The 27,506-nt window shown below is 39.8% G+C and overlaps 1 protein-coding gene across 6 annotated transcripts in view; it reads left to right on the top strand.

Moving 5' to 3' along the window:
* The window catches only part of LOC140910510 (probable ATP-dependent RNA helicase DDX60), a 78,837-nt gene that overhangs the window by 17,587 nt on the left and 33,744 nt on the right, over nucleotides 1-27,506 (top strand). For all 6 annotated transcript variants that reach the window (XR_012158614.1, XR_012158613.1, XR_012158612.1 and 3 more), the window contains exons 10-24: nucleotides 2,535-2,690; nucleotides 3,837-3,939; nucleotides 5,093-5,208; nucleotides 8,178-8,350; nucleotides 14,163-14,415; nucleotides 15,565-15,728; nucleotides 16,515-16,667; nucleotides 18,242-18,391; nucleotides 22,650-22,769; nucleotides 24,706-24,801; nucleotides 25,345-25,460; nucleotides 26,332-26,471; nucleotides 26,665-26,774; nucleotides 26,877-26,981; nucleotides 27,070-27,198. Coding sequence is in view for 3 of the 6 variants with exons in the window: in XM_073341568.1 (XP_073197669.1) it covers nucleotides 2,535-2,690; nucleotides 3,837-3,939; nucleotides 5,093-5,208; nucleotides 8,178-8,350; nucleotides 14,163-14,415; nucleotides 15,565-15,728; nucleotides 16,515-16,667; nucleotides 18,242-18,391; nucleotides 22,650-22,769; nucleotides 24,706-24,801; nucleotides 25,345-25,460; nucleotides 26,332-26,471; nucleotides 26,665-26,774; nucleotides 26,877-26,981; nucleotides 27,070-27,198 (2,084 nt within the window). In the remaining 3 variants the exon portion in view is untranslated. The remainder of the gene's footprint in view (nucleotides 1-2,534; nucleotides 2,691-3,836; nucleotides 3,940-5,092; nucleotides 5,209-8,177; nucleotides 8,351-14,162; nucleotides 14,416-15,564; nucleotides 15,729-16,514; nucleotides 16,668-18,241; nucleotides 18,392-22,649; nucleotides 22,770-24,705; nucleotides 24,802-25,344; nucleotides 25,461-26,331; nucleotides 26,472-26,664; nucleotides 26,775-26,876; nucleotides 26,982-27,069; nucleotides 27,199-27,506) is intronic.

Below are 27,506 nucleotides of genomic sequence, written 5' to 3'. Positions count from 1 at the left end.
ATGTTAATCCTACCCTCCAAAGCACTTGTAACCCCTCCCAGCTTGGTATTGTCCATAAACTTCATAAGTGTACTCTCTATGCCATTATCTAAACCATTCATGAATCTATCGAACAGAACCAGGCCCAGAACTGATCCCTGTAATACTCCACTTAATATGCCCTTCCATCTTGGCTGTGAACCACTCATAACTATTCTCTGGGAATGGTTTTCCAACCAGTTATGTACCCACCTTATAGTAGCTCCTTCCAGTTTGTATTTCCCTAGTTTGTTTATGAGAAGATCATGCGAGATAGTATCAAAATCCTTACTAAAGTCAAGATATACCAGATCTATTGCTTTCCCCCATCCACGAGGCTTGTTACTCTGTTAAAGAAAGCTATCAGGTTGGTTTGACATGATTTGTTCTTGACAAATCCATGCTGACTGTTACTTATCACCTTTATTATCTTCTAGGTGTTTGAAAATTGATTGCTTAATTATTTGCTCCATTATCTTTCAGCTTCAGTTATGCTGACTGGTCTATAATACCCCAGGTTGTCCTTATTTCCCTGTTTATAGACGGGCACTGTATTTGCTCTTTTCCAGTCCTCTGGAATCTCTCCCATCTTCCATGACTTTTCAGACATAATCACTAATGGCTCAGATATCTCCTCTGTCAACTCCTTGAGTATTCTAGGATGTATTTCATCTGGCCCTGGTGACTTGAAGACATCTAACTTGTCTAAATAATTTTTAACTTGTTCTTTCCCTATTTTAGCCTCTGATCCTACCTCAGTTTCACTGGCATTCACAATGTTATACATCCAATCTCTACTAACCTTTTTAGTGAAAACTGAAACATAAAAGTAATTTGGCACTTCTGCCATTTCCACATTTTCTGTTATTGTTCCCCTCCTTCCCACTGAGTAATGGGCTTACCCTGTCCTTGGTCTTCCTCATGCTTCTAACGTATTTGTAGAATGCTTTCTTGTTATGCTTTACATCTCTAGTTAGTTTAATCTTGCTTTGTGCCTTGGCTTTTCTAATTTTGTTGCTACATCCTTTTGTGTTTGTTTATAGTCATCCTTTCTAATTTGACCTAGTTTCACTTTTTGTTGGACTCTTTTTTGAGTTTCAGGTAACTGAAGATCTGCCACTTAAGCCAAGGTGGTCTCTTGCCATACTTTCTATCTTTCCTATGCAGTGGGATAGTTTGCTCTTCTGCCCTTAATGATGTCTCTTTGAAAAACTACCAACTTTCTTGAACTTTTTTCCCCTTAGACTTGCTTCTCAAGGGATCTTACATACCAGCTTCCTGAGTTCGCTAAAGTCTGCTTTGTTGAAATCCATTATCTTTATTGTGCTGTTTTACCTCCTACCATTCCTTAGAATCATGAACTCTACCATTTCATGAACGCCCTCACCTAAGCTGCCTTCCACTTTCAAATTCTCAGCTAGTTCCTCCCTATTTGTCAACATAAATCTAGAACAGCCTCTCCCTTAGTAGCTTGCTCCACCTTCTGAACTAAAAAAATATCTCCATACATTCCAAGAACTTGTTGGGTAATCTGTGCCGTGCCATGTTATTTTCCCAACAGATGTTGGGGGATTCCTTTTTGATTTGGCCAGCTTTCTCACCTGTTTTATTTTGTCAGAGTAACTCAAAGAAACCAGAATAGGGAGCAGGTTCTGATCCTTGAGTCACTGGAGTTGCAGGTTAAAATCCCAGGAAGTTTTATTTTTAATTCTTCTGTTTCAAATAAAATTTTAAAAACTGGGGTTCTCTCTGCTCTATATAGACATTAAAGATCTCATGACATAAGATTAACGATGAAGGCTAGAAATTTAAAAAAATGAAATTGAGATGTCATGAAATCACATGAATATGGGAGCTTGGGCTTTAAGAAAACCATCTGATATCAGGAGACTAACAATAAAATTGTGAGAGCTGGCAACACAACAGGTTGAGGATGAAACTTTGTAGCAGGAACTTCTTCCAGAGTTTTCCTGCTCCCCTGATACCCTCTTCCAAAGGTTTCTCTGTGGGAAGGGTAATGGGCACATGAAAGCAATTTATGCAGTAAAATGAATCCAGTCTAAAGGTTCAGTTCTCCTGCATATATCTAATCCAAACAATCTTTAAGGAACTTTCACGAAAGTATAATTTGGGCATATAACAATAGTTGGCATTTATAACACCATCCATTATTCTTTGGGGAATAAAGGGAATTTTCTAAAGCCCAGATCCTGCAATGAGCTTTCTTGTGGGAGGACCCTCATCTCTGTGCAGGGCCCCATGGGCTTCAGTTGCAGGATTGAGCCCTAAAATTGCTATTTGTATACTCCCCAATATATTTTCCTGACCATATTTAGATACATCCATGGCTACTAACAATTGTGAATGCACCTGTTTTTTTCTGCCCTGTTGTAATACCCAAAGGACACTGTCAGAACTGTGCCCTATTGTTGTGGATGCTGTATAAACACAGATAAAGAGGCAGTCCCTTTTCCAGAAAACTTTCATTGTAAAATCTCATTTTTTTTTCTTCATAGGGTTAAATTTGGAATTGGGCAAAAAAATGAAGAATGAATACCAGTATCTGTGGAATACTGTAACAAAATTAGCTGCCAGCTGTGATTTTGGAGATGCTTTCCCTGTGAGAACCACCTCACAACTGTTTCTTGAACAGAAACAAATGTTATTTAAAGGTACTAACAACTGTATAAAAATGACTGGTATAAGCATAATAATAATTGACAGTTATAAAATGTTTTACATAGTCAAAGTGCTATACAGTTATGAGCTTTTTAATTCTTTCCCTTCTAATAATTTATGACTTTATGGGTCTTTATGGGTCTTCTAATAATTTATGACTTTATTGAAATCAGTGACAAAACTCCCATTTGATGCCAAAAGGAGTCTGATTAGGCCCTGTGCATGAAATCCTGGCCCCATTGAAGTCAATAAGAATTTTGCTATTGACTTTACTGGGGCCAGGATGGCACCCTGTTGGTTTGATTCTCAGCCCTAAACCAGGCTCTTCGTGCTGGCAAAAGAGCTAAAACAGAGTAAATAAAATGATAATCTAAAAGCCCTGTTTCAGTCCAGGGACAAATTGTCTCAATGTGCAGGCATTGTGGTAGATAGCAAGAAGGCTGTCTATCGAGGACTTCCTCAAAAGCCCTGGCATGTGGGGTGTGCTGGGGGCAGAGCTGGAGCAGGGACAGGTATGGCAGGGGTAGTCTATAGCATACAGTGCTGTGGAGATTCCAGGCAGCACTGCAGCCCATAAGGCAGTCCTGGGAGGATACTGCAACCTAAACATGCCCTCTGGGCTGTCTAATTACACTGGGAGCCATATAGCAGCTCAGAATCAGAAGGATGCACAGTTGGCTTAAGGACCATTTATCCCCTGCCTCTGGACTGAGCTGCAAGGTCTGTGACTTTCCTGTCTATCGTTATCAGGCATTTATTCTTTCCATACTTGAGAGTAACTTCGGTTAAGTTTTTCAAATGTTTTGTTAAAACACCGCAGCGCTCTCCAGAAGACCTTTTGTAATATAAAAGGAAGTCTCTTGTGTTCCCCACATCTCTTGTGAATCAACATAGAGGCCATTTACAATCAGACTCATAATTTATATTCAATGTATACCATAATATTACAAATTCTCCTTTAACATCACTGATTATTACTTAACTTGTATTTCTTGTTACCATTTGATTTATAACATACACTTGACAAAAATTAGCAGGATGTTGTATATACTTTTTGCTCTTTGGAATTGCAGAAGGTAACATAAGAGTGTATGTTTTAGTTAACCAGTATTTATCATGTTTTCATTAACCCTGCAAAGAATCTAAGGAAGAAATTCCCAGTATAGGGCTCATCCCAGTGAAATCTGACCTTGTTGAAGATTATGCTGGAGCTGTTTTGGCAGATTTACCTATTTTAAGCAGGTACATTCTTTTTACATTTGTCCGGGTTTTTCTTTTTTAATTAAATGAGATGCTATGAGCTGATTCTTTACTGCCCTGCATCTTATGTCATTATTTACACTTGTGCAGTAGGTAGTATTTTACATCCACTTTGAACTGGTGTAAATATTAACATTAGGTGCAGAGTAAGGATGACTCAGATTCTAAATCCTGACTCCATGTTGTATTCTTTATCCAGTTGTTGATTAGCCTTACAGTCTCTGATAATGCTTGCTCTACAGTTTCAAATAGCTGCTTTTACCATACAATGTGTACTTGAAGGGCCAGATACTGATCCCATAGAAGCCAATCACAGAATGCAAATTGATTCAAATGAGAGCGTTACCTGAATAAAGATTAAGTAACTATAGATTTGTAGGTTTTATGGATAACAGGATTTAACCCCAGTAACAGGCTCTGTATTGGGATGCTGAGGAGAAAACCTTTCCCTCCACTCAGGCCCATAAATGGCTTCAGAGTTGCTCCATGAAAGCTACCTGGAGGGGTGGGGGTAGTAGCCGTTTAAACCCTCAATGAACCCCTGCTGTGAGTGGAGAATCTTTATGGCAGTAGATTCTCTTCATTTGTCCCTTTCTCAGTGTTCCCCTGCTCTGCTCAAACACCTGCTTTGTATTCCCATACAGGGAGTCCTAACAGAGTTGTGTTCTGTGACACACAAAGGATGTACCCCTCCTGTACTGACTCCCAAATCCTGCTTTGACAAAATTATGCATGGAACTTTGTTGTTTCTGTGGCCAAGAAGTGTGGATTTGCAGTAAACTAAGTATCAAATACAAAGTCAGACAATACAGATGTGCACTATTAAAGATTAATTCTGTGACTTATGCAATATGATTCTTCACTAATCCATAAAGAGTTAAGTGGGGAGGACAGGAAGCTACAAGAGCAAAATGAAGTCATGAGGAATCAGGTGCCTGCCACAGAAAAATTAAGAATATACAAGTGAAAAAAAGATCTCTTTGGTATGACATACTCTTCTAGTCAGTATTAGGTATTACAACGAATGCCAAAACATTTTGTTTATAATGAAGTGGGTATAAGGCTTGTTATATAGGATGTGCCAGAAAACTAAAAATACATAAGTATCACTGTATATACTGTGTGTATTTTTCAGCAATGATCCTGCAGTTACTTCACTTATTAAACAAACAGAATTTGATGAACTTCGGCATTGGCATTCAGGCAAACCTCTCAGTGATGATTATGACAGAACGAAGTGCACCAATGATGGTAAAAACATAAGACCTACTTGTCTAGTTGGATAAAACTCTACTGTTGTCAAGGTTATCACATTTTAGAGGAAAGACTGCTTTCATTCCAGATAATTTTCCACATATTATATAAATATACTTCAAATGGGTATTATTACAATAATTAGTTTTATAGTAAATATATTTTGCCTGATTACATTAATTTATCTTGAATAGACCAAAGATTTATGATACAATCAATGCTATAAGCCATATTTTCATGAGGCTCCCTTTTGCAAAAATTTGTGCAAAAATTTGTCACTTGTGCAGAACTTTACACATAGACAATATATATGTACACATACAATTTGGTATTTAAAATTGCAGTTTGGGTAACTGTATTTAACTACTCAGTTCATATGCATAAGAGTTCAGATGACTGCACAAATGGGGCCATGGCTAGATTTACCCTATGAAAATAGCAGTAGAAAGCAAAATAACTTGTATACTTTTTAATTTTCTGGCAATTTTTCCTGTTTTCACATACCCAGAAAATAAACCAGGACTCCACATTGATCTTAGATTTGCACATTTGTATTATCAAGTTAAATATACATTTGAGGGGCTACCAGCCACTTGTATACAAAACTCTTGCTCTGTTGAAAAATTACCATCTGCCAGAGCATTATATAGTGAATAAAACATCTTATGAGGCATTTTACAGGACTTCTGTGTGATTATTAACAGATAGTTATTCATTTATAAAATAACTAGTGTAAACTCAATGCATCAGATTCATCTCTGGTATCACTTTACTATTTACTTATAATGGATATGTACACCTGCTATGTATATATGTCTAGTGATTGTGTTTTGTAGGGATTAAACATGAATATGACACTAAGTGGCCAGATGCTCAGATGCCATGGCAATGGGCATAAGATAAGAATGTGAATGGAACAGAATAAACTAGAACAGAAAATGCCTTTGACCAATAAGTGTCTCAAGCCATATTATAATTGATGTTGGATGTTCTTCTTTAAGAGCTTCATTCCTGGTGGAACTCCACAATCCATTACATTAGTCATTTTTTTCCACTCCAGCCCAGTTGCTGTATGTTGCAGATAGATAAGCTGCTTTATACTTTTACTTTTAAGTTAAGTAATTGAATTAGTAGCACAAAAATGGTTTCTAATTCAGCTTTCTAAAAAAATGACCAACTTTAAAGACTTCTCTGAATCTCTATGATATATGGTGTAGAGAAGATATGTGGCATTGCTCCTTGAAGTTCAGCCACTTGAGAAGCACTGGTGACTATAACTTCAAAAGAAACTACCACATCCCTCTCATGACAAGATCTCTCAGCTGCTATGAAGTTTTACTATTAGGTTGTTTTAACCATCTTTCTATCCTTGCTTAAGTAACACCTTCTCATTATTATTTATTGTAATGTAAACTTTGTGTAAACTGTTTAACACTGCTAGTCTTAATGAGAGGTCTTTACTACTGTAGTTTGAACATTTATGTAAGGGTCAATATGAAATGATTCATGATGGTATATGACTTATTACTGGGAGTATAATAGCTTTGAGCCAGATTTTAAAAAGTATTTAGGCACCTAAAGTGGCAAAAAGGGACCAAATGGGATTTCCTTTGAAGGTTATGTGCTGGCATCCAGGTGTTTTTGAAAATCCCAGTAGGTACCTATCTGCATCTTTAGGTGCCTAATGCCTAGATTTTCAAAGATCCATTGCTTTACTTAGCATTGCAAGGTCTAAGGTCCAGATTCACACCGAAATGCCTCTTTAGTCTAACACTTTGGTGCAACTCACATTCTCAAAACTACTACCCCGCTGCTGCCTAACCCCATAGGGTATGTCTACATAGCGGTTAAACACGCGGCTGGCCAAGGCCAGCTGACTTGGGCTTGCAGGGCTCAGGCTGTAGGACTGTAAAACTGCAGTGTAGATGCTTGGGCTGGAGCATGGGCTCTGGGACCATCCTCATCTACAGAGTCTCAGAGCTTGGGCTCCAGTCTGATCCCAGATATCTATACCACAATTCCACAGCCGTGTAATATGAGGTCTGTAAGTCTGAATCAGCTGACTTAGACCAGCCACAGTTGTTCAACTGCTGTGTAGAGACCTAAGTCTTCATGGAACCTAGTTTCCATAGGTGGGCACATGCAAAGCTGCCTAAGTCTTGATGCCACCCCATAGTAAATAAGCAGCTCAAAGCCTAAATGCAAGCCAAAGCCCCAGTGGCTCTGAAGCAGGATTCTCAAACTAGGTGAGAGAATGACTCTCTTGCCAGCATGCCTACAGGTGCAGGCCCAGCACAAACAATAGATGGATGGTGTGTGTCCTCAGAATACCAATAGCCCAGTGATTAGGGCACTCAGCTGGGATGTTGGAGACTATAGTCCTGCTCCAGATCAAGCAGAGTGGGGATTCAAACTTGGATCTCCCACATCCCATGGGAGTATTTTGGAAATACACAAGTATGCTGTCTTTTGTGCTGGCCCTGAGCTGTAGATGTGTTTGTGAAATATATGTACCCTAACCTAGTTTGAGAATTCTGCTTCATGGTTGCCAGGATTTTGGTTTGCAGTAGGGTTCTGAGAAGCTCACTAGCTGTGAGGGAGCATTCAGGACTTAGGTGGCTTTACACATGCCCATCTGCGGGGATATAGGCAGCAGTTGAGCATAGTTTTGAAAATGCCTAAATGTTGGGCATAAGTGCCTAAGTACCTTTGTGAATCTGGCCTTAAGTACCTAAATCAGTTTTGAAACTGGGACTTAAATTCTTATGTCAGCTAGGGTCAGATTTTGAAAAGGGGTTAAAGAGAGCTAAATGTCTATATACCTTTCAAATTCTGGCCTTGGGGCACTTTTGAAAATTTTATCCAAGGCCTAAATTTGGAGCTTTCATCTCTTGCCAAAAAACTAACACATTGGAATTCCACCAATTACCTTATAAGTCAAAAATAATGTTCTTTGTTTGCTGTAGCAAAGTCCAAAGGTCCAAAAGAAAGAAGGGGCATACAAAAGTTACAGTCTTATTATCGACTTTATGGAAGATCGTTGGAAGGCAACATTTCAAAGACAATTGTAACCCAGGTGGATGTGCCCTTGGTTCCCACAAGCACTAAGGCTGCTGTCACAAAGACAAAAAAATTACATGTAAGCATATTCAAGTTGTTCCATAGCATACCTATGCTTTCTGCTGTAAAAGCTAAGATTTTTCCTTCTGGTGTAGTTGCTTTAGTCAAGAATACTTACCTGGGATTTTTCATTTGTCAAACATTAGTAATTTTTATTGAAAGAATAAATCCATCCTTGCACCCTAGATTTAACTGGTAATTAGTGTAAACCCATTTTTATCCCTGTACAGAAATATAAACAAGTACCTGTGTTTGGAGCTGGAGCAGTAAAATAACAGAAAGCTTTAATTTTGGAGACTTATACAATTAATATGTGATTGGGTAGGAAACAAAAAATAAATTTAAGGTAGGGTTGGCTTTTTACAAAACCTTTTCAGAAATAATCAGTTTAAAAATTGAATGAGATTTTTGAGGTTTGTTTAAATATGCTGCTTGAAAACTATATCAAAATAGCCATTAAAAAGATTGAAACAATCACACGGAAGATGCAGGTGGCTCATATGAATATTCCAAATTTGAAAAATACATGTATATGACACATCTTTTATGTCAGTGTTTGTGGATCAAATTAATGTCAATACAGTACAGTTGAATAGAATCATAGAACCATAGAATATCAGGGTTGGAAGGGACCTCAGGAGGTCATCTAGTCCAACCCCCTGCTCAAAGCAGGACCGATCCCCAACTAAATCATCCCAGCCAGGGCTTTGTCAAGCCTGTCCTTAAAAACGTCTAAGAAAGGAGATTCCACCACCTCCCTAGGTAACGCATTCCAGTGTTTCATCACCCTCCTAGTGAAAAAGTTTTTCCTAATATCCAACCTAAATCTCCCCCACTGCAACTTGAGACCATTACTCCTTGTTCTGTCATCTGCTACCACTGGGAACAGTCTAGAGCCATCCTCTTTGGAACCCCCTTTCATGTAGTTGAAAGCAGCTATCAAATCTCCCCTCATTCTTCTCTTCCGTAGACTAAACATCCCCAGTTCCCTCAGCCTCTCCTCATAACTCATGTGTTCCAGTCCCCTAATCATTTGTTGCCCTCCGCTGGACTCTTTCCAATTTTTCCACATCCTTCTTGTAGTGTGGGGCCCAAAACTGGACACAGTACTCCAGATGATGCCTCACCAGTGTCGAATAGAGGGGAACGATCACGTCCCTCGATCTGCTGGCAGTGCCCCTACTTATACATCCCAAAATGCCATTGGCCTTCTTGGCAACAAGGGCACACTGTTGACTCATATCCAGCTTCTCGTCCACTGTAACCCCTACCTCCTTTTCTGCAGAACTGCTGCCTAGCTATTCGGTCCCTAGTCTGTAGCGGTGCATGGGATTCTTCCGTCCTAAGTGCAGGACTCTGCACTTGTCCTTGTTGAACCTCATCAGATTTCTTTTGGCCCAATCCTCCAATTTGTCTAGGTCCCTCTGTATCCTATCCCTACCCTCCAGTGTATCTACCTCTCCTCCCAGTTTAGTGTCATCTGCAAACTTGCTGAGGGTGCAATCCACACCATCCTCCATATTGTTTATGAAGATATTGAACAAAACCGGCCCGAGGACCGACCCTTGGGGTGCTCCACTTGATACCAGCTGCCAACTAGACATGGAGCCATTGATCACTACCCGTTGAGCCCGACAATCTAGCCAGCTTTCTATCCACCTTATAGTCCATTCATCCGGCCCATACTTCTTTAACTTGCTGGCAAGAATACTGTGGGAGACAGTGTCAAAAGCTTTGCTAAAGTCAAGAAACAACACGTCCTCTGCTTTCCCTTCATCCACAGAGCCAGTTATCTCATCATAGAAGGCAATTAGATTAGTCAGGCATGACTTGCCCTTGGTGAATCCATGCTAACTGTTCCTGATCACTTTCCTCTCCTCTAAGTGCTTCAGAATTGATTCCTTGAGGACCTGCTCCATGATTTTTCCAGGGACTGAGGTGAGGCTGACTGGCCTGTAGTTCCCAGGATCCTCCTTCTTCCGTTTTTTAAAGATGGGCACTACATTAGCCTTTTTCCAGTCGTCCGGGACTTCCCCGGATCGCCATGAGTTTTCAAAGATAATGGCCAGTGGCTTTGCAATCACATCCGCCAACTCCTTTAGCACTCTCGAATGCAATGCATCTGGCCCCATGGACTTGTGCACGTCCAGCTTTTCTAAATAGTCCCGAACCACTTCTTTCTCCACAGAGGGCTGGTCACCTCCTCCCCATGCTATGCTGCCCAGTGCAGCAGTCTGGGAGCTGACCTTGTTTGTGAAGAGAGAGGCAAAAAAAGCCTTGAGTACATTAGCTTTTTCCACATCCTCTGTCACTAGATTGCCTCCCTCATTCAGTAAGGGGCCCACACTTTCCTTGACTTTCTTCTTGTTGCTAACATACATGAAGAAACCTTTCTTGTTACTCTTAACATCTCTTGCTAGCTGCAACTCCAGGTGTGATTTGGCCTTCCTGATTTCACTCCTGCATGCCCGAGCAATATTTTTATACTCATCCCTGGTCATTTGTCCAATCTTCCACTTCTTGTAAGCTTCCTTTTTATATTTAAGCCAAGCTGGTCGCCTGCCATATTTACTATTCTTTCTACACATCGGGATGGTTTGTCCCTGTAACCTCAATAAGGATTCTTTAAAATATAGCCAGCTCTCCTGGACTCCTTTCCCCCTCATGTTATTCTCCCAGGGGATCTTGCCCATCAGTTCCCTGAGGGAGTCAGAGTCTGCTTTTCTGAAGTCCAGGGTTCGTATTCTGCTGCTTTTGTTTCTTCCTTTTGTCAGGATCCTGAACTCAACCATCTCATGGTCACTGCCTCCCAGGTTCCCATCCACTTTTGCTTCCCCTACTAATTCTTCCCGGTTTGTGAGCAGCAGGTCAAGAAGAGCTCTGCCCCTAGTTGTTTCCTCCAGCACTTGCACCAGGAAATTGTCACCTACATTTTCCAAAAACTTCCTGGATTGTCTGTGCACCACTGTATTGCTCTCCCAGAAGATATCAGGGTGTTTGAAGTCTCCCATGAGAACCAGGGCGTGCGATCTAGTAACTTCTGCGAGTTGCCGGAAGAAAGTCTCGTCCACCTCATCCCCCTGGTCTGGTGGTCTATAGTAGACTCCCACCACGACATCACCCTTGTTGCTCTCACTTCTAAACTTAATCCAGAGACTCTCAGGTTTTTCTGCAGTTTCATACTTGAGCTCTGAGCAATCATACTGCTCTCTTACATACAGTGCAACTCCCCCACTTTTTCTGTCCTTCCTGAACAGCTTATATCCATCCATGACAGTACTCCAGTCATGTGAGTTATCCCACCAAGTCTCTGTTATTCCAATCACATCATAATTCCTTGACTTTGCCAGGACTTCCAGTTCTCCCTGCTTGTTTGCCAGGCTTCGTGCATTTGTGTATAGGCACTTGAGATAACCCGCTGATTGCCCCTCTTTCTCAGTATGAGGCAGGAACCCTCCCCTCTCACGCGCTCCTGCTGGTGCTTCCTCCCGGTATCCCACTTCCCCACTTACCTCAGGGCTTTGGTCTCCTTCCCCCGGTGAACCTAGTTCACTAGGTTAGCCAGCCTACTTGTGAAGATGCTCTTCTCTCTCTTGGTTAGGTGGAGCCCGTCTCTGCCTAGCACTCCTCCTTCTTGGAACACCATCCCATGGTCAAAGAATCCAAAGCCTTCTCTCCGACACCACCTGCGTAGCCATTCGTTGACTTCCACAATTCGACAGTCTCTACCCAGGCCTTTTCCTTCCACGGGGAGGATGGATGAGAACACCACTTGCACCTCAAACTCCTTTATCCTTCTTCCCAGAGCCACATAGTCTGCAGTGATCCGCTCAAGGTCATTCTTGGCAGTATCATTGGTGCCCACGTGGAGAAGCAGGAAGGGGTAGCGATCCGAGGGCTTGATGAGTCTCGGCAGTCTCTCTGTCACATCGCGAATCTTAGCTCCTGGCAAGCAGCAGACTTCTCCGTTTTCCTGGTCGGGGTGGCAGATAGATGACTCAGTCCCCCTGAGGAGAGAGTCCCTGACCACCACCACCCGCCTCCTTCTCTTGGGAGCGGTGGTCGTGGAACCCCCAACCCTAGGACAGTGCATCTCATGCCTTCCAATCAGCGGAGTCTCCTTCTGCTCCCTTCCCTCAGACGTATCATTTGGTCCACTCTCCGCATTAGTACCTGTGGAGAGAACATGAAAATGGTTACTTACCTGTATATGCGTTGCTGGTACATGGACGTTCCCCTTTTTACTTCTGGAGGTCACATGATGCCAAATTTCTTCACCGTACTCCTGTCCCCGATGTACAGCCTGCTCTGAATCTTCTGAACCTTGTGCCCGTAGAAGCATATCCTGACATCTGTCCAGGAAATCTTCAGTTTCTCTTATGCAATGCAGGGTCAATACCTGTTGCTCCAGACCTTGAACCTTCTCTTCCAATATGGAGACCAGCTTGCACTTTGTACAGACAAAGTTGCTTCTGTCCTGTGGAAGAAAGACAAACATAGCACATCCAGTGCAGGTCACAACAGCTGAACACCCCCATCCATATTACCTTCCTTCTATGAGCTTCCTCAGGATTTGTAGTAATTACTCAGAGAAGCTGGCAAGATGTAAGCCTCAGTGGGCTCTCCCCAGGCAAACACCCAGGCAAACTCCTTCTGTTAGCTGCTCAGCTGGTTCGCAGCTGACTGGCATTTTATACAGTCAGGCCCACTTAAGGCTCACCTGGAACAAAGCACTCCCAGTTCCCGCCCTTTTCAAACAACCAATCAAGCACACGGTCAAACTGTCCTCACAACAAACACTCAGATACAAACACTCAGATACTCACAACAAACAAACACTCAGATACTCACCAACACAGCCTCCTTAATGCAGCCCTTAGCGTACCTCCTCTCAGGCAGGTACTGTACTCTTGGTTCTGAGCTACAATTTGTGGGTTAAAGTCTCAAGTCTTAGTTGCACTCATGGCTAGTACTAACATTTGGGGTGACAGGGATGGAAATAGAGGACATTAGTTTGTGTTTGTTTTGAGAAAATATTCCTAACCAATGCAAAATCTAAAAGATCTTTGATTTTGATTTCCCTGCATTTGTGACAAATAATGTCTGAATTTATATATCAAGAAAGATTTGATCCTGCAAGCACTATTCCATATTAAATTGCTGACTAGAATAATACGTGCACTGTTTCTGATTTCACAGGATACATGAAAAAGTGTTAATGGGCAAGATTGAGCAATAATAATTATTACTGTATTTCTTAGTTAAAATATCATTACCATTTTGTATCATTCAGTGTGGAGTATAGTTTTAGGGCCTGATCAAATGCCCATTGAAATCCCCAAGAGTCTTTTCATTGACTTCAGTGGGCATTTGATTAGTCCCTAATTGTCTTCAGTTTACTGAAATACCTGGAACTACAATTAGAATTTTCATTTTCCAGGCTTAAAATAAATGCCTTAAGGTTGTGACTTAAACCATCTTTTTCATTGTTCATGTTTGTGGCTCTTTAGTTATTAGAAAGTTAAAGAACTATTTCGTATACTTTTAGTATGATTTGTTGAATAAGCCTTTTTTTGTAAAACATGTACCAGTATTTACCAATAAATTATGACCTGCACAGAATTCAGTACTATTTTAAACAAAATTCAAAGCAAAACAAAACACACAAATGGGGCAAAATCCTATAATTTGCAGTCAGTCATTATTCAGGCGAAACTCCCATTTACTTCCAAGGATTGGGCTCAAGGCTTACATATTACATATTGCAATTTTTCATATTGCTTGCACACATTGGTGTTTAGTTCTGTATATCTTTATTAATTTTTTTGTAGAAAAGTAAAGCAGAAATAATTGCAGAGGAAAACCAGAAGCGACTAGAAGCTAAAGAAGAGAAGAAAGAACAGGAACAATGGAGTGCCTTATCTGTGTCAACTGAAAGTGAAATTAAAGAGAATTTTACCTGTGGAATAAATAGACTGGAGAATTTCCTTAAGACATGTCAAAGTAATTCTGTGAAATTCACAGCAGAAATGGCAGGACTGAATGTTTGTTTAGAAGTTTGGAAGGAACACTGTAGAAGCCAAGGTATGTTTTCTGAATTCATTTTGGGCCACAATCATTCTGCATCCTGCATCCCCAGTCCCAGCCCCCAACCCCCACCACCTCCAAAGCTTTCATTAGACTTTCACAGCTAGAATAAAGGCACATAGTAATGCTAATTTTGAAGTATGGGAAGAATTAAGCCTCTTTTCAATTGCTGGCCAGAATTTAGCCCACTATTGGCAAATTAGGGATGCCATGAGTCAGATTTAAATTACCCACTTAAACTATATTGTAACTGTTTTCTTATATCACCAAACAGTAGGCACACATTACAAACATAAAATCTTGATTTCACTGTACAAAATGTAGAAGAATGCATAAGCTGTTCACTGAGCTGAGTTGTACAACGGAAGGTGACTGGACTGGTCTGTAGAGCCTGGGGCAGTTAACATCCCCACAACACTATCAGGAGCATGTGTAAAGCTGCAGCTAAAGAGTATTATGGAGATTAGGTGCCACAGGAAGTACGTCCTGAAGGGGCCAGAGCAATAGCAACCTATACCCCTCTGATTGGCCCATGCTTACTATTTCATCCTAGAAGGTGCCCTAGGAAGGTGTCTGAACAACCAAGCAGACATGTAACTTGCTGTGGCTCTAGACCTTGCCTTGTGTTTCCAATCTCTAGTCTCTTACCCTGACTTCAGCCTGGTACTGATCTCTGGTCTTTGACTCTGACCTAGACTCTTGCCTCCTGATTCCAGCCTGGTAACTACTGCTGACCTCTGGTCTTTGACCTTTGCTTGACTCTGACCCTGACATTTGCCTAGTGAGCCCAGCTGTAGCAATTACACTGGTACCTGCTCGCAGACTAGTGCATTGTGGCCATCCTTGACTTGGTGACACCAACCCAGCAGTGACCACTAGGCCAGACAGCCTATGCCCTGGCCCCTTGCAGGTTTGGCCTGTATGAGCAGCTAGAGCATTTCGTCTGCACATAGTCCAATCACATAGTCCAAGTATGGGGAAAGAGCCATGCCACCTCTCCTGGGATCTTTTAAAAATAAAATAAAATTTAAAAAACACCGCACACATGGTTGGAGGAGTGGGGTCTGGTCCCAAAACCTGAAGGGTAGATTGAAATAGCTTCTGATGATTTGATTATATATCAAATGGTTCCTTTATTTATTTTAGGCAAAAAATCGAGAGATTTAAGCATAGCTGTACAAGTGATGAGGAGAATTCATATACTTCTTGAAAAACACCAGGAACTATTAAAGAAGTCACATGTACAAAAGTTGTCCAGATGTCTGAAATACCTTGGATTTGAGAATTTGGCATGCTCTTTGTCTAGCCAGGTAATTCTTATAGAATACAATTAATTTTTACAGAATATAATTAACCAATGCAATTTAAAGTGGTACAACAAAGATTACTTTGGCACTTGTGCCCATTTCCTGACAGTTTACACCCATTGGGCCTGAACCTGGCCAAATTGAAGCCAACTTCCCAATGTGTTACTTTACACTGCCACTTTTATCATCCAAATGTTGCATTGTAACACTGTAGAACAAGAAAAGATGGTTCTAAACCTCACAGAATGATATAAAATAGAATCTTAACAAAAATTTATACAAGTTATTCAGTCCTTCATAAAATGTAGCTGATATGCAATTATTTATACAGTATGAGCTGTTGTTTTAGGCTTTCTGCAGGCTCAGGGAGACATAACTGCAGCCATTTATACTTGTTTCATGTATTACATCAGTCTGTAATTTAACATTGAATAATACTTGTGGAATCAAATCTTTCCATAGCAGACAAATGCAGATGTATATTCAGCTTGCCTTAGAGTACATGGACTTTGCTGATAACTATCAGATCCATTAAAAAATTATGGTCACCATTCTCACTACATCTGCATGTAGAATTCCCATTAACTTTTATGATTTCATGCATTGCTCAAGCCAGCATTGTATGGTCTTCGGTATGGAAGTGTCTGAAAGTCACCTCGCCTCCTCAGCACACATCAAACTATTTTTTCAAAGCTTGTATAATGTTCTACAATGCAAAAGCCAGATGCCATTTTCAATTACTCTATCCCTAATTCTAAATCTGTCTTGAATTTTAATTTGACCTTGCAGATAATAGAAAGTGACAATGAGAAGATAACTGAATATACTACTGAGATGGGAGCAGCTCGTTTTCAGCTGCAATATATGGGCTGCTACTTGTTCAGAGAAGAGAGGAAAGATCCAGATCCCAGAGTACAGCATTTTATACCAGACACATGGCAGGTAATGTTACATGTAAACTATTTTTAAATAGTGCTGTTAGAGATTCTGTCAAGGTTTTCTTTCAAAATTTAAAAAAGCAATAAATGAGAGTCATACATGATAATAAACATATTTCATTTCTCTCACTGTTGTAATTTATCCTCTCATTTACCCCCTTTTATCTGTTGTTTACAGTCTTATGCTACTTTCTGTCTTATGCTACTTGAAGCCCCAGTCCTGCATTGGGATCTTCTAACACTGACTCCCAAGGCCATATGGTGTCCCAGAAGACAATGCAGTGATGTCCTGTGGAAGGCAGTGAAACTGCATGGTACAAGACTCTGCAGTCACAGATCCCCATTCGAGATCAGGGCCTTAGAATCTAAACTCTGCAGGGCAGCAACCTATCATTTTTTACCTGTCTGTTAAGTATCAAGAATACCTCTGGAACTTTGTGTGCATGGGTGGTAATAATTGTAATATGATTCACTTTCATGCATAATCTGAGTTTTAATTTTAAGTTATTTATTGAAAGACAATTAGAAATGTACCAGTGAAGTACAAACTTTTTTTTTTTTACACAGGGTGGAGAGTAATAGTTTCAGTGCATTTAGTGTGTTATTACTTATTTACACAATATCTGTAACAAATACACTGTAGTGGGGTTTTACATTTAACTATTTCATTGGACTGTCTGGGAAACAATCCCACATTTCTTGTACACCCAAAGCTTCCAATGGCCCAAGGATAAGAAAACTTGTCAAATCTCTGGGTTTACACTGCAGAGAAACAATTTTTTGTCAGGGGAAAGCTCCTAGTCTATGGGTAAATCCTTGTTGAATTGGCTGACCTTCTCCATCCACCTGTCTCTAGGAAAAGAACAGTTGATCCAAGCTGCTGCATGTTCTGAAGGAACGCCTGTTCCCTCAGCAAACATAGCAAACATAGCTCTCTCCATATTATCAGTAGAAAGGGGGAGAAAGGCTGAATCAGAAACAGCTTGCTCTTTTCTCATGTTCACACCTGCAAAAATGTCACTTGCTTGAGGAGCAACATAAAACTTGGCAAATATGCTGGGAGTGGGGAAGAGATTGGCAGTGCTGCCACTTCCTCCCTCTGACCTCCACCCTGGCCAACTTCTAAAGGTCATTGGTAGGGTGGGGAGAAGAATAATGAAATGCTGGGGAGTGGGAGTTGGGGAGAGCTCTGGGCTGTGTGGTTAAGCAGTACTGGTATAACATTTCTGATGTAAGAAACAATGACTGCATTAGAGAAAATGGTGACTTTTTTGCTTTTAAATTATATACTGCTGAACTGACTGGTTCATATTTTGCTTTTTTTTTGGAAAAGTTCCCTTTTGAACTGAAAACTTCCTTGCATCAACAATTCAAGCCCAAATGAATTTTCCAGGCCAAATTACAGAAAAAGATAGTTTACAATTAAAAATCAAAGTGTGATGGAAAAAATATAACACTACTGCAGCAACAGAGAAAAATGTTTTGAACTTTATAATATTGATATTAAGCATATCAATCTAGAATCTATATATATATAAAATGAAATGTATTGAAAGAAATGACTTGTTTTATCTCCAGCGAGAGCTTCTTGATGTTGTAGACAATAATGAGTCTGCAGTGATTGTTGCTCCTACTTCATCAGGGAAAACCTATGCTTCATATTATTGCATGGAGAAAGTTCTGAAAGAGAGCAATGAAGGAGTAGTTGTATATGTTTCACCAACAAAGGTATGGCTATATCTAATTACATATTTTGTATGTTGACTATAGTGTTTCCCGATACGATTAAAACAATTTTAGTGATTATTTAAACTGGTTTAGATTATATATGTCTGTTTTAATTAGACATATCTACTTTAATTAAACATGTTTAGAAATATCCCATCTGATATACAGAATTTAGTTTGTGTTAATGTTCATACAGCACTTTGAAGGTGGCAAGCACTAAATAAGTGTATATTATGTCAATGATGAAAGTAGCATTTGATCAGGGTATCAAAAAACATAGGAACCTAGTAATTGCCTGCTGGATCGGACCTAAGGTCAATCTAGTCAAATATCCAGTCTCTGATAGCGGTAGTACCAGATGCTTCAGAGAAAGAAGCAAGAAACCCCATAATAGGCAAATGTGGGATAATCTTTTTAATGAGGGTTTTATCCTAATCCCAGATAGTTAGAAATCGTCTTAAACTGTGAAGCTTGGGGTTTTATAATCCTTTCAAAGCTAATTTTTAGCATTAACTGTTATAAGTCTGGATATTAACACACAGAAAACTAGGAATGCACATTCAGTGCATATATGATGCATGTAATACATGTGCAGTTTTTCAATACTGCATGTGAAATCAAATTCTGTGCACATTTGTGATTGTTGGGAATCCAAATGGCATTTGCATTTGCAAATAAAGAATCTGTGCACACAAATTTTGCCTGCACCCTCAGAGTCTGACTTTTGGAAAATTCTGGAACATACTGTAGGCCAAACAGCAAAAATTAAGATGTTTGTACACCAGTGCGAGGAGCCTACGTAACAAAATGGAGGAACTAGAGCTACTGGTGCAGGACGTGAAACCAGATATTATAGGGATAACAGAAACATGGTGGAATAGTCGTCATGACTGGACTACAGGTATTGAAGGGTATGTGCTGTTTAGGATAGACAGAAATAAAGGTAAAGGTGGTGGAGTAGCATTGTATATCAATGAGGAGGTAGAATGTAAAGAAATAAGAAGCAATGAAATGGATAAGACAGAGTTCGTCTGGGCAAAAATTACATTGGGGAAGAAAACTATTAGAGCCTCCCCTGGGATAGTGGTTGGGCTGTGCTATAGACCACCAGGATCTAATTTGGATATGGATAGAGCCCTCTTAAATGTTTTTAACTAAGTAAATACTAATGGAAACTGCATGATCATGGGAGACTTTAACTTCCCAGATATAGACTGGAGGATGAGCGCTAGTAATAATAATAGGGCTCAGATTTTCCTAGGTGCAATAGTTGATGGATTCCATCATCAAGTAGTTGCTGAACTGACTAGAGGGGATGCCATTTTAGATTTGGTTTTGGTGAGTAGTGAGGACCTCATAGAAGAAATGGTTTTAGGGGACAATCTTGGTTCAAGTGATCATGAGCTAATTCAGTTCAAACTGAATGGAAGGATAAATAAAAATAAATCTGCAACTAGGGTTTTTGATTTCAAAAGGGCTGACTTTCAAAAATTAAGGAAATTAGTTAGGAAAGTGGATTGGACTGAAGAACTTATGGATCTAAAGGCAGAGGAGGCCTGGGATTACTTTAAATCAAAGCTGCAGAAGCTATCGGAAGCCTGCATCCCAAGAAATGGGAAAAAATTCATAGGCAGGAGTTGTAGACCAAGCTGGATGAGCAAGCATCTCAGAGAGGTGATTAAGAAAAAGCAGAAAGCATACAGGGAGTAGAAGATGGGAGGGATCAGCAAGGAAAGCTACCTTTTTGAGGTCAGAACATGTAGGGATAAAGTGAGACAGGCTAAAAGTCAAGTAGAGTTGGACCTTGCAAATGGAATTAAAACCAATAGTAAAAGGTTCCATAGCCATATAAATAAGAAGAAAACAAAGAAAGAAGAAGTAGGACCACTAAACACTGAGGATGGAGTGGAGGTCAAGGATAATCTAGGCATGGCCCAATATCTAAACAAATACTTTGCCTCAGTCTTTAATAAGGCTAAAGAGGATCTTAGGGATAATGGTAGCAAGTCAAATGGGAATGAGGATATGGAGGTAGATATTACCATATCTGAGGTAGAAGCGAAACTCAAACAGCTTAATGGGACTAAATCAGGGGGCCCAGATAATCTTCATCCAAGAATATTAAAGGAATTGGGACCCAAAATTGCAAGCCCGTTAGCAAGAATTTTTAATGAATCTGTAAACTCAGGGGTTGTACCGTATGATTGGAGAATTGCTAACATAGTTCCTATTTTTAAGAAAGGGGAAAGAAGTGATTCGGGTAACTACAGGCCTGTTAGTTTGACATCTGTAGTATGCAAAGTCTTGGAAAAATTTTTGAAGGAGAAAGTAGTTAAGGACATTGAAGTCAATGGTAAATGGGACAAAATACAACATGATTTTACAAAAGTTTGATCATGCCAAACCAACCTGATCTCCTTCTTTGAGAAAGTAACAGATTTTTTACACAAAGGAAACACAGTGGATCTAATTTACCTAGATTTCAGTAAGGCATTTGATACTGTGCCACATGGGGAATTATTATTTAAATTGGAAAAGATGGGGATCAATAGGAAAATTGAAAGGTGGATAAGGAATTGGTTAAAGGGGAGACTACAACGGGTCCTACTGAAAGGTGAATTCACAGGCTGGAGGGAGGTTACCAGTGGAGTTCCTCAAGGATCAGTTTTGGGACCAATCTTATTTAATCTTTTTATTACTGACCTCGGCACAAAAAGTGGGAGTGTGCTAATAAAGTTTGTGGATGATACAAAGCTGGGAGGTATTGCCAATTTAGAGAAGGACCGGGATATCATACAGGAGGATCTGGATGACCTTGTAAACTGGAGTAATAGTAATATGATGAAATTTAATAGTGAGAAGTGTAAGGTTATGCATTTAGGGATTAATAACAAGAATTTTAGTTATAAGATGGGGACGCATCAATTAGAAGTAATGGAGGAGGAGAAGGACCTTAGCGTATTGGTTGATCATAGGATGACTATGAGCCGCCAATGTGATATAGCCGTGAAAAAAGCTAATGCGGTCTTGGGATGCATCAGGAGAGGCATTTCCAGTAGAGATAAGGAGGTTTTAGTACCATTATACAAGGCACTGGTGAGACCTATCCTGGAATACTGTGTGCAGTTCTGGTCTCCCATGTTTAAGAAGGATGAATTCAAACTGCAACAGGTACAGAGAAGGGCTACTAGGATGATCTGAGGAATGGAAAACTTGTCTTATGAAAGGAGACTCAAGGAGCTTGGCTTGTTTAGCCTAACTAAAAGAAGGCTGAGGGGAGATATGATTGCTCTCTATAAATATATCAGAGGGATAAATACCAGAGAGGGAGAGGAATTATTTAAGCTCAGTACCAATGTGGACACAAGAACAAATGGATATAAACTGGTCATCGGGAAGTTTAGACTTGAAATTAGACGAAGGTTTCTAACCATCAGAGGAGTGAAGTTTTGGAATAGCCTTCCACGGGAAGCAGTGGGGGCAAAAGATCTATCTGGCTTTAAGATTAAACTCGATAAGTTTATGGAGGAGATGGTATGATGGGATAACATGATTTTGGTAATTAATTGATCTTTAAATATTCATGGTAAATAGGCCTAATGGCCTGTGATGGGATGTTAGATGGGATGGGATATGAGTTACCCAGGAAAGAATTTTCTGTAGTATCTGGCTGATGAATCTTGCCCATATGCTCAGGGTTTAGCTGATCGCCATATTTGGGGTCGAGAAGGAATTTTCCTCCAGGGCAGATTGGAAGAGGCCCTGAAGGTTTTTCGCCTTCCTCTGTAGCATGGGGCACAGGTCACTTGCTGGAGGATTCTCTGCTCCTTGAAGTCTTTAAACCACGATTTGAGGACTTCAATAGCTCAGACATAGGTGAGAGGTTTTTTGCAGGAGTGGGTGGGTGAGATTCTGTGGCCTGCGTTGTGCAGGAGGTCGGACTAGATGATCATAATTGTCCCTTCTGACCTTAGTATCTATGAATCTATGAATCTGTGTTTTAAACTTTTGCAAAAAGAGTTAAAATCCAGAATTAATATTATATACACCAGCTCACACATCAAGTTTCTTCAATATCAGTTATGAATAAAACTAAAAAATAAATGTTGTTATAGTACTCTTAACTTCTATTGCTGATCTAAATTAATATTGGTGTCGAAAATTTTGAAGCCTGTGCACATCTCAGAGCACCATACTAATGTAGATGTACATTTTCTAGTAGCTTTATTAATGATCTGTTTTATGTAATAATGACTAGGCTCTTGTAAACCAAGTGATGGGAACTATATACAATCGGTTCACCAAGACATTGCCTCATGGATTAGTAGTAGGTGGAACTTTCACAAGGGATTATCGCCATGATACCCTGAACTGTCAGGTACAGTATTCTAGATGTATTACTGCATACTAAATTGATTTAAATAGTGCCTTTTGCACTTTTGATTGACTCCTCATAAAGTTTATTTTTGATAAAAATAATGTTGACATAACTATGTAAAGATTAGAAAAAATCTGAGTTACTTGAGCCCAAGGTTCCATCCTGCCTACTAGGAACTCTCTACCTGTAGGGCACAACCTACGTATTGGTCGTGAGGGGCCTTTGCTTGATTGTATGCTATAGTTGAGAAATACAGAAAGAAAACCAATCAAAATCCTTCAGGCATCAGCACCCAGCAGGTTCAAGGATAGGGTAATGAAAGAGATTCTCTGCTCCCTTCTTTTCTCTTGCTGCTGCTGTACAAACCAACTCCAATGGAAACTCAAACCCTCCCTTCCACATGCTCAACTCCTAACCTTCTGTTATAGTGCTCAGCTCCAGATTGAGGTGCTGCAAGAAAGTGTGGAGCCCACATAAGGCTGTGTGTGGAATTGACAGAGGATGGGGAAATACAGCCCATTTAGCACCAGCACACTTTTGCTCACCTCCAGAGCCTTCAATATCTCCCATCGCTAGTGGCTCCCATGAGCACCAGCCTTCCTTCCAATAGCCTCACCAAACCATATATCCCCACCAGTCTTCATACCCAGTGTTTTCCTATTCAGCATCCATCACCAAAACCACACTGGGGTTCTTGATATCCAGTCACACAGTGAATGGCCTCCAAGAGTGCAAACTGTAGGATTTAGATTGATCCTGGCAAAAAACTGATGGATAGATTTGCTGTCTTGGTTGAAAACAGCTTCTATGGATGCCTTAAACTGAAAGTCAGGTGTAGTACTATTACAGCCAAGCTAATTAAAGATTCAAAACCCCAAACAGGGTTTTCACCCTGAAAAAGGAGGAGACTCTGTAAAGTCCATTAGGGACTTTGCTGTTGCTATTAATTTTCTGTGGAAGATACTCAGCTGCAGTGATGGTGGGCAGCATTATAAAACCCTAAGATATCTAGATAGGATCACATTTATTGAACATGATAGTTAAGCTATAGTATTACCTTGGCCCTTACAGTTTTGGAAACACTGTTAGCTTTGCCATAAAGTAAACAACATCAATATTCATTATTTTCTCATCAGTGAGATATACACTGCATTGCATTTGAGGACTTGTTCCTGTGCTGATGTTCTTCCACAAAAAGAACACTACTTTTAAAAACACATAAAATATAATAAATAGAACTGCATTTTTTAAATTATTCCAACAGAAGTAGGCCAAAGTTTTTTTGTTATCTGTAACACATATTGGGCCCAATCCCAAAGCAGCATCCTTGTTCAGGGAAAAAGTGAAACAAGTCATAAACTATATGCAGTACATAGGGACCTTGGTGCAGTAGCCACTCTAGCAAAATGTTGTGATTCTCATATACATAATAGCATTAGTGCATGGTGGATCAGGTTAAACGTAAAGTTTATTTATATCTTGCATATCTGGGGATCAGGCAACTATGTCATGACCTGGGATGTGGATGGTAAGGCCTAAAGGCTGGAGCCAGAGCCAGAGTCAGGAACCAAAGCCTGTGGTCAGAATCAGTAGGGAAGCAGGCCTAGAACAGATGGAGCAAGACAGGCACAAGCGAGATCACAGCTGTGGGCATATGCATTGGACAGCCAGAGATCATTTGTTGCTGTTGGGCTTAAGAGCCGGCTTGCTGACTTGGCCAATCAGCTGGTGTAGTCAGTCAAGTGTCCCTGCTGTGGGTCAGCTGTGCTCATAGGCAACCCAGGAACTAGGCAGGTGCAGCTGCAAGTCCTCATTGCTGACATTATACATTTATAGTTACCCTCCCTTTTCAATGATGAAAGCTATTTTTTTTTTTTTTTTACATTTCATTTGTCAGTAGGCTTAGAAGTAATAGGTCACAAACATTTCTTTTCAGATACTTGTGACTGTGCCTCAGTGTTTAGAAATCTTGTTGCTATCCCCTCATCGCCAGGATTGGGTCAAAAGAATAAGATATGTTATATTTGATGAGGTAGGTGTCTTTTAACAGAAATCAAATTTGCTAATGTATGAAATGTTTGAAAGAAGGAACCAAAGACTGGATTTTTCAAAATATCTGTTATTACTGGCCAGCGCCCATCTCTGGCAATATAGCTGTAAATTTCTTAATTTTCAAGACATAAATTCTTCCACTTCCATCTTGTCCCTCATAGTACCGCTATATTTAACTGCATAGAAATTTACCAAATTTTTTTTTTTAAATTGAAATCCTAAATCTCACCAAATCTGACACCTAACATACAATTTAGGGGCAGATTCTGTATTCCTTATGCATCTAAGACTGCTAGGGAAGTCAGTGGGAGGCTTGGGTCCAAAATGAATATAGTATTGAGTCCTTCAGATTTGATCCAATACCACTGAAGTCATTAGAAGGACTCAGTGGGCATAGGGAGTGTGTCCTTAATGACACATGCAGCAATTTCTGAATTTTTGGCACTCATTTTATGAAGTAAGTTATTTTTCTCATTAAAATGTCATTCCATATTTTAGGCTGATTTTTTTCACATATATATAGGTCCATTGTCTTGGTGGGGAAATTGGAGCAGAAGTTTGGGAGCACCTCCTGGTTATGATTCGATGTCCATTTCTGGCTCTCTCTGCAACTATCAGTAACCCTGAACATCTTACTGAGTAAGCATGAACTTTTTTTTTACTTATAAGAGCATGTGAATTATATAAATTTGGATGGGACAAAATTACCTCAGAGAGTACAGCATGAAACACAGATGAAAATATTCAGTTTATTTAAAAAAATATCTGGTTCAGAGCTGGATTGCTACAGCTCTTACTTGGTAAGACCCAATACCTCTGCCTGGCCCAGCTCACATTGTGACTCCAGCTGTGGTGGAGAGAGCAGAAGTTCCTCCCTTATACCCGCTGCCACGAGCAGGGAGGAGATAGTGGAATGATCTCCACTACTCCACCCCACTACTTGCTTCTGCCCGGAGAAGTGCCAGAAATTGATTTTCATAATTATCTATATCTGCTCCGGAAACACGTATAGACATACATACACAAAACAAAAAGAAAAGGAGTACTAGTGGCACCTTAGAGACTAACCAATTTATTTGAGCATAAGCTTTCGTGAGCTACAGCTCACTTCATCAGATGCATTCACAAAACAGTAATTTGTTATTACATTGATGGCCATATTTTTGTTTTCTTGTCTACATCTAGTCATGGGTGATTCAGTTTGGCAGAAGTAAGAACTCCTTTTTCTTGCTGGACTTTCTTCCCCCATTCCAAGAACAAAATTCAAATTCAAGGATTTTTTTTTATTTTTTTTTTTTTGGTGAAGTAGCAGGAAAGTTTGGTTAAGGGAGTAGTAAAGGTTGCTTTCACAAAATTTCTACAAAATCAAGGAATGTAGCTGAGGCTCGGATTTTAAAAACATAGCCACATATATACATATCTTTCCTTTTAACCTATTCTAAATACACCTAACTATTTTATTTCAGTTCTTTTACAGAAGCTTTACCTTTATTTTGTTCTTGCACTCTAGATGGCTACAATCAGTAAAAAGATACTGGCAACTTGCTGAAAGTACAATAGAAGAAAGCTCTGGTTCTTCTACAACTGCCAGGAAATGTACAAGGAAGCAAAAACTACAAAAAACAAAAAAATCATATAGAGTTAGACTAGGTCTGTATCAGAATATTTTTAAATATAGAAAATACAATTTGTGCCCCAATCCTGCAAAGACTTACACGTGCTAAAGTTTATGAACTGTGAATAGTTCCATCAAAGTAAAAATCTTTACAGAATGGGGCCTTAATTTTTAAAAGAAACAAGCATTGATGCAATTTCATAAATAAATGTATGCTTGTATATACAGTACTTCATGGAGACAGATACAATGATCTGGAAAAGTATGTTTGTTCTCTCAAGGATAATGATTTCGTCATTGATCACTATCACCCATGTGCTGCATTAACAGTCAGTCATGTAAGTATAATAGCAGAGACAAAATGGTTTTATCAGTTCTTATATTAGCAACATTAACCAAAAAAATCATTCTGCTGATTCTTTTGTTTAATGTACGTATAGATTGAGAACTATGGCATTCCTTCAGACACTACCTTCTCTCCACGAGAGAGTATCCAGCTATATGACATGATGGCAAAAGTCTGGGAAGAGTGGCCAAGATTACAGGTGTGTATACACAATTGTACACGGACTATATTTTTTGAAGATACTGAGAGAGCAGTTTGCTATTATTTTTATTGCTGGTGTTTTCAAGGAGTTAGATCCTGAGGAATTTACCTCTTTCAAGAATAAAATAGTAATCACAAAGGCAGATGCAAAAAATTATGAACAGGAGCTGAAGAAAGAACTAATCAACTGGATTATACTTGGCCAAAGAGAGAAGGTAAGTAAAAATGTCAGAAGCATGTCCCCTTCTGAAGCGTAAATACAATATTAATACAGTACAAGTACCCCCTAAGTTATTAAAACTAACTTTTTGCTGTTTCTTTTGTTAATAGTTGAAAGCATTTTCTATGGCTAAAGTTCCAATGACTCCTAATATCAGTGGTGTTTCTAATGTGTTTGGGTGAGATTTTCAAAAGCACTCAAGTGAATGGGTCATGTAACTGCCATGGTGGGGAGCTGGAGTCCTGACTTCCTTAGATAGTTTTAAAAATCCCACATTTTGTGTTTAATGCCTTCTCACTGACC

This window comes from Lepidochelys kempii, chromosome 4 (genome assembly GCF_965140265.1).
Source record: "Lepidochelys kempii isolate rLepKem1 chromosome 4, rLepKem1.hap2, whole genome shotgun sequence".
NCBI classification, from domain to species: Eukaryota; Metazoa; Chordata; order Testudines; family Cheloniidae; genus Lepidochelys; species Lepidochelys kempii.
This window is presented reverse-complemented; position numbering and strand designations above follow the sequence as displayed.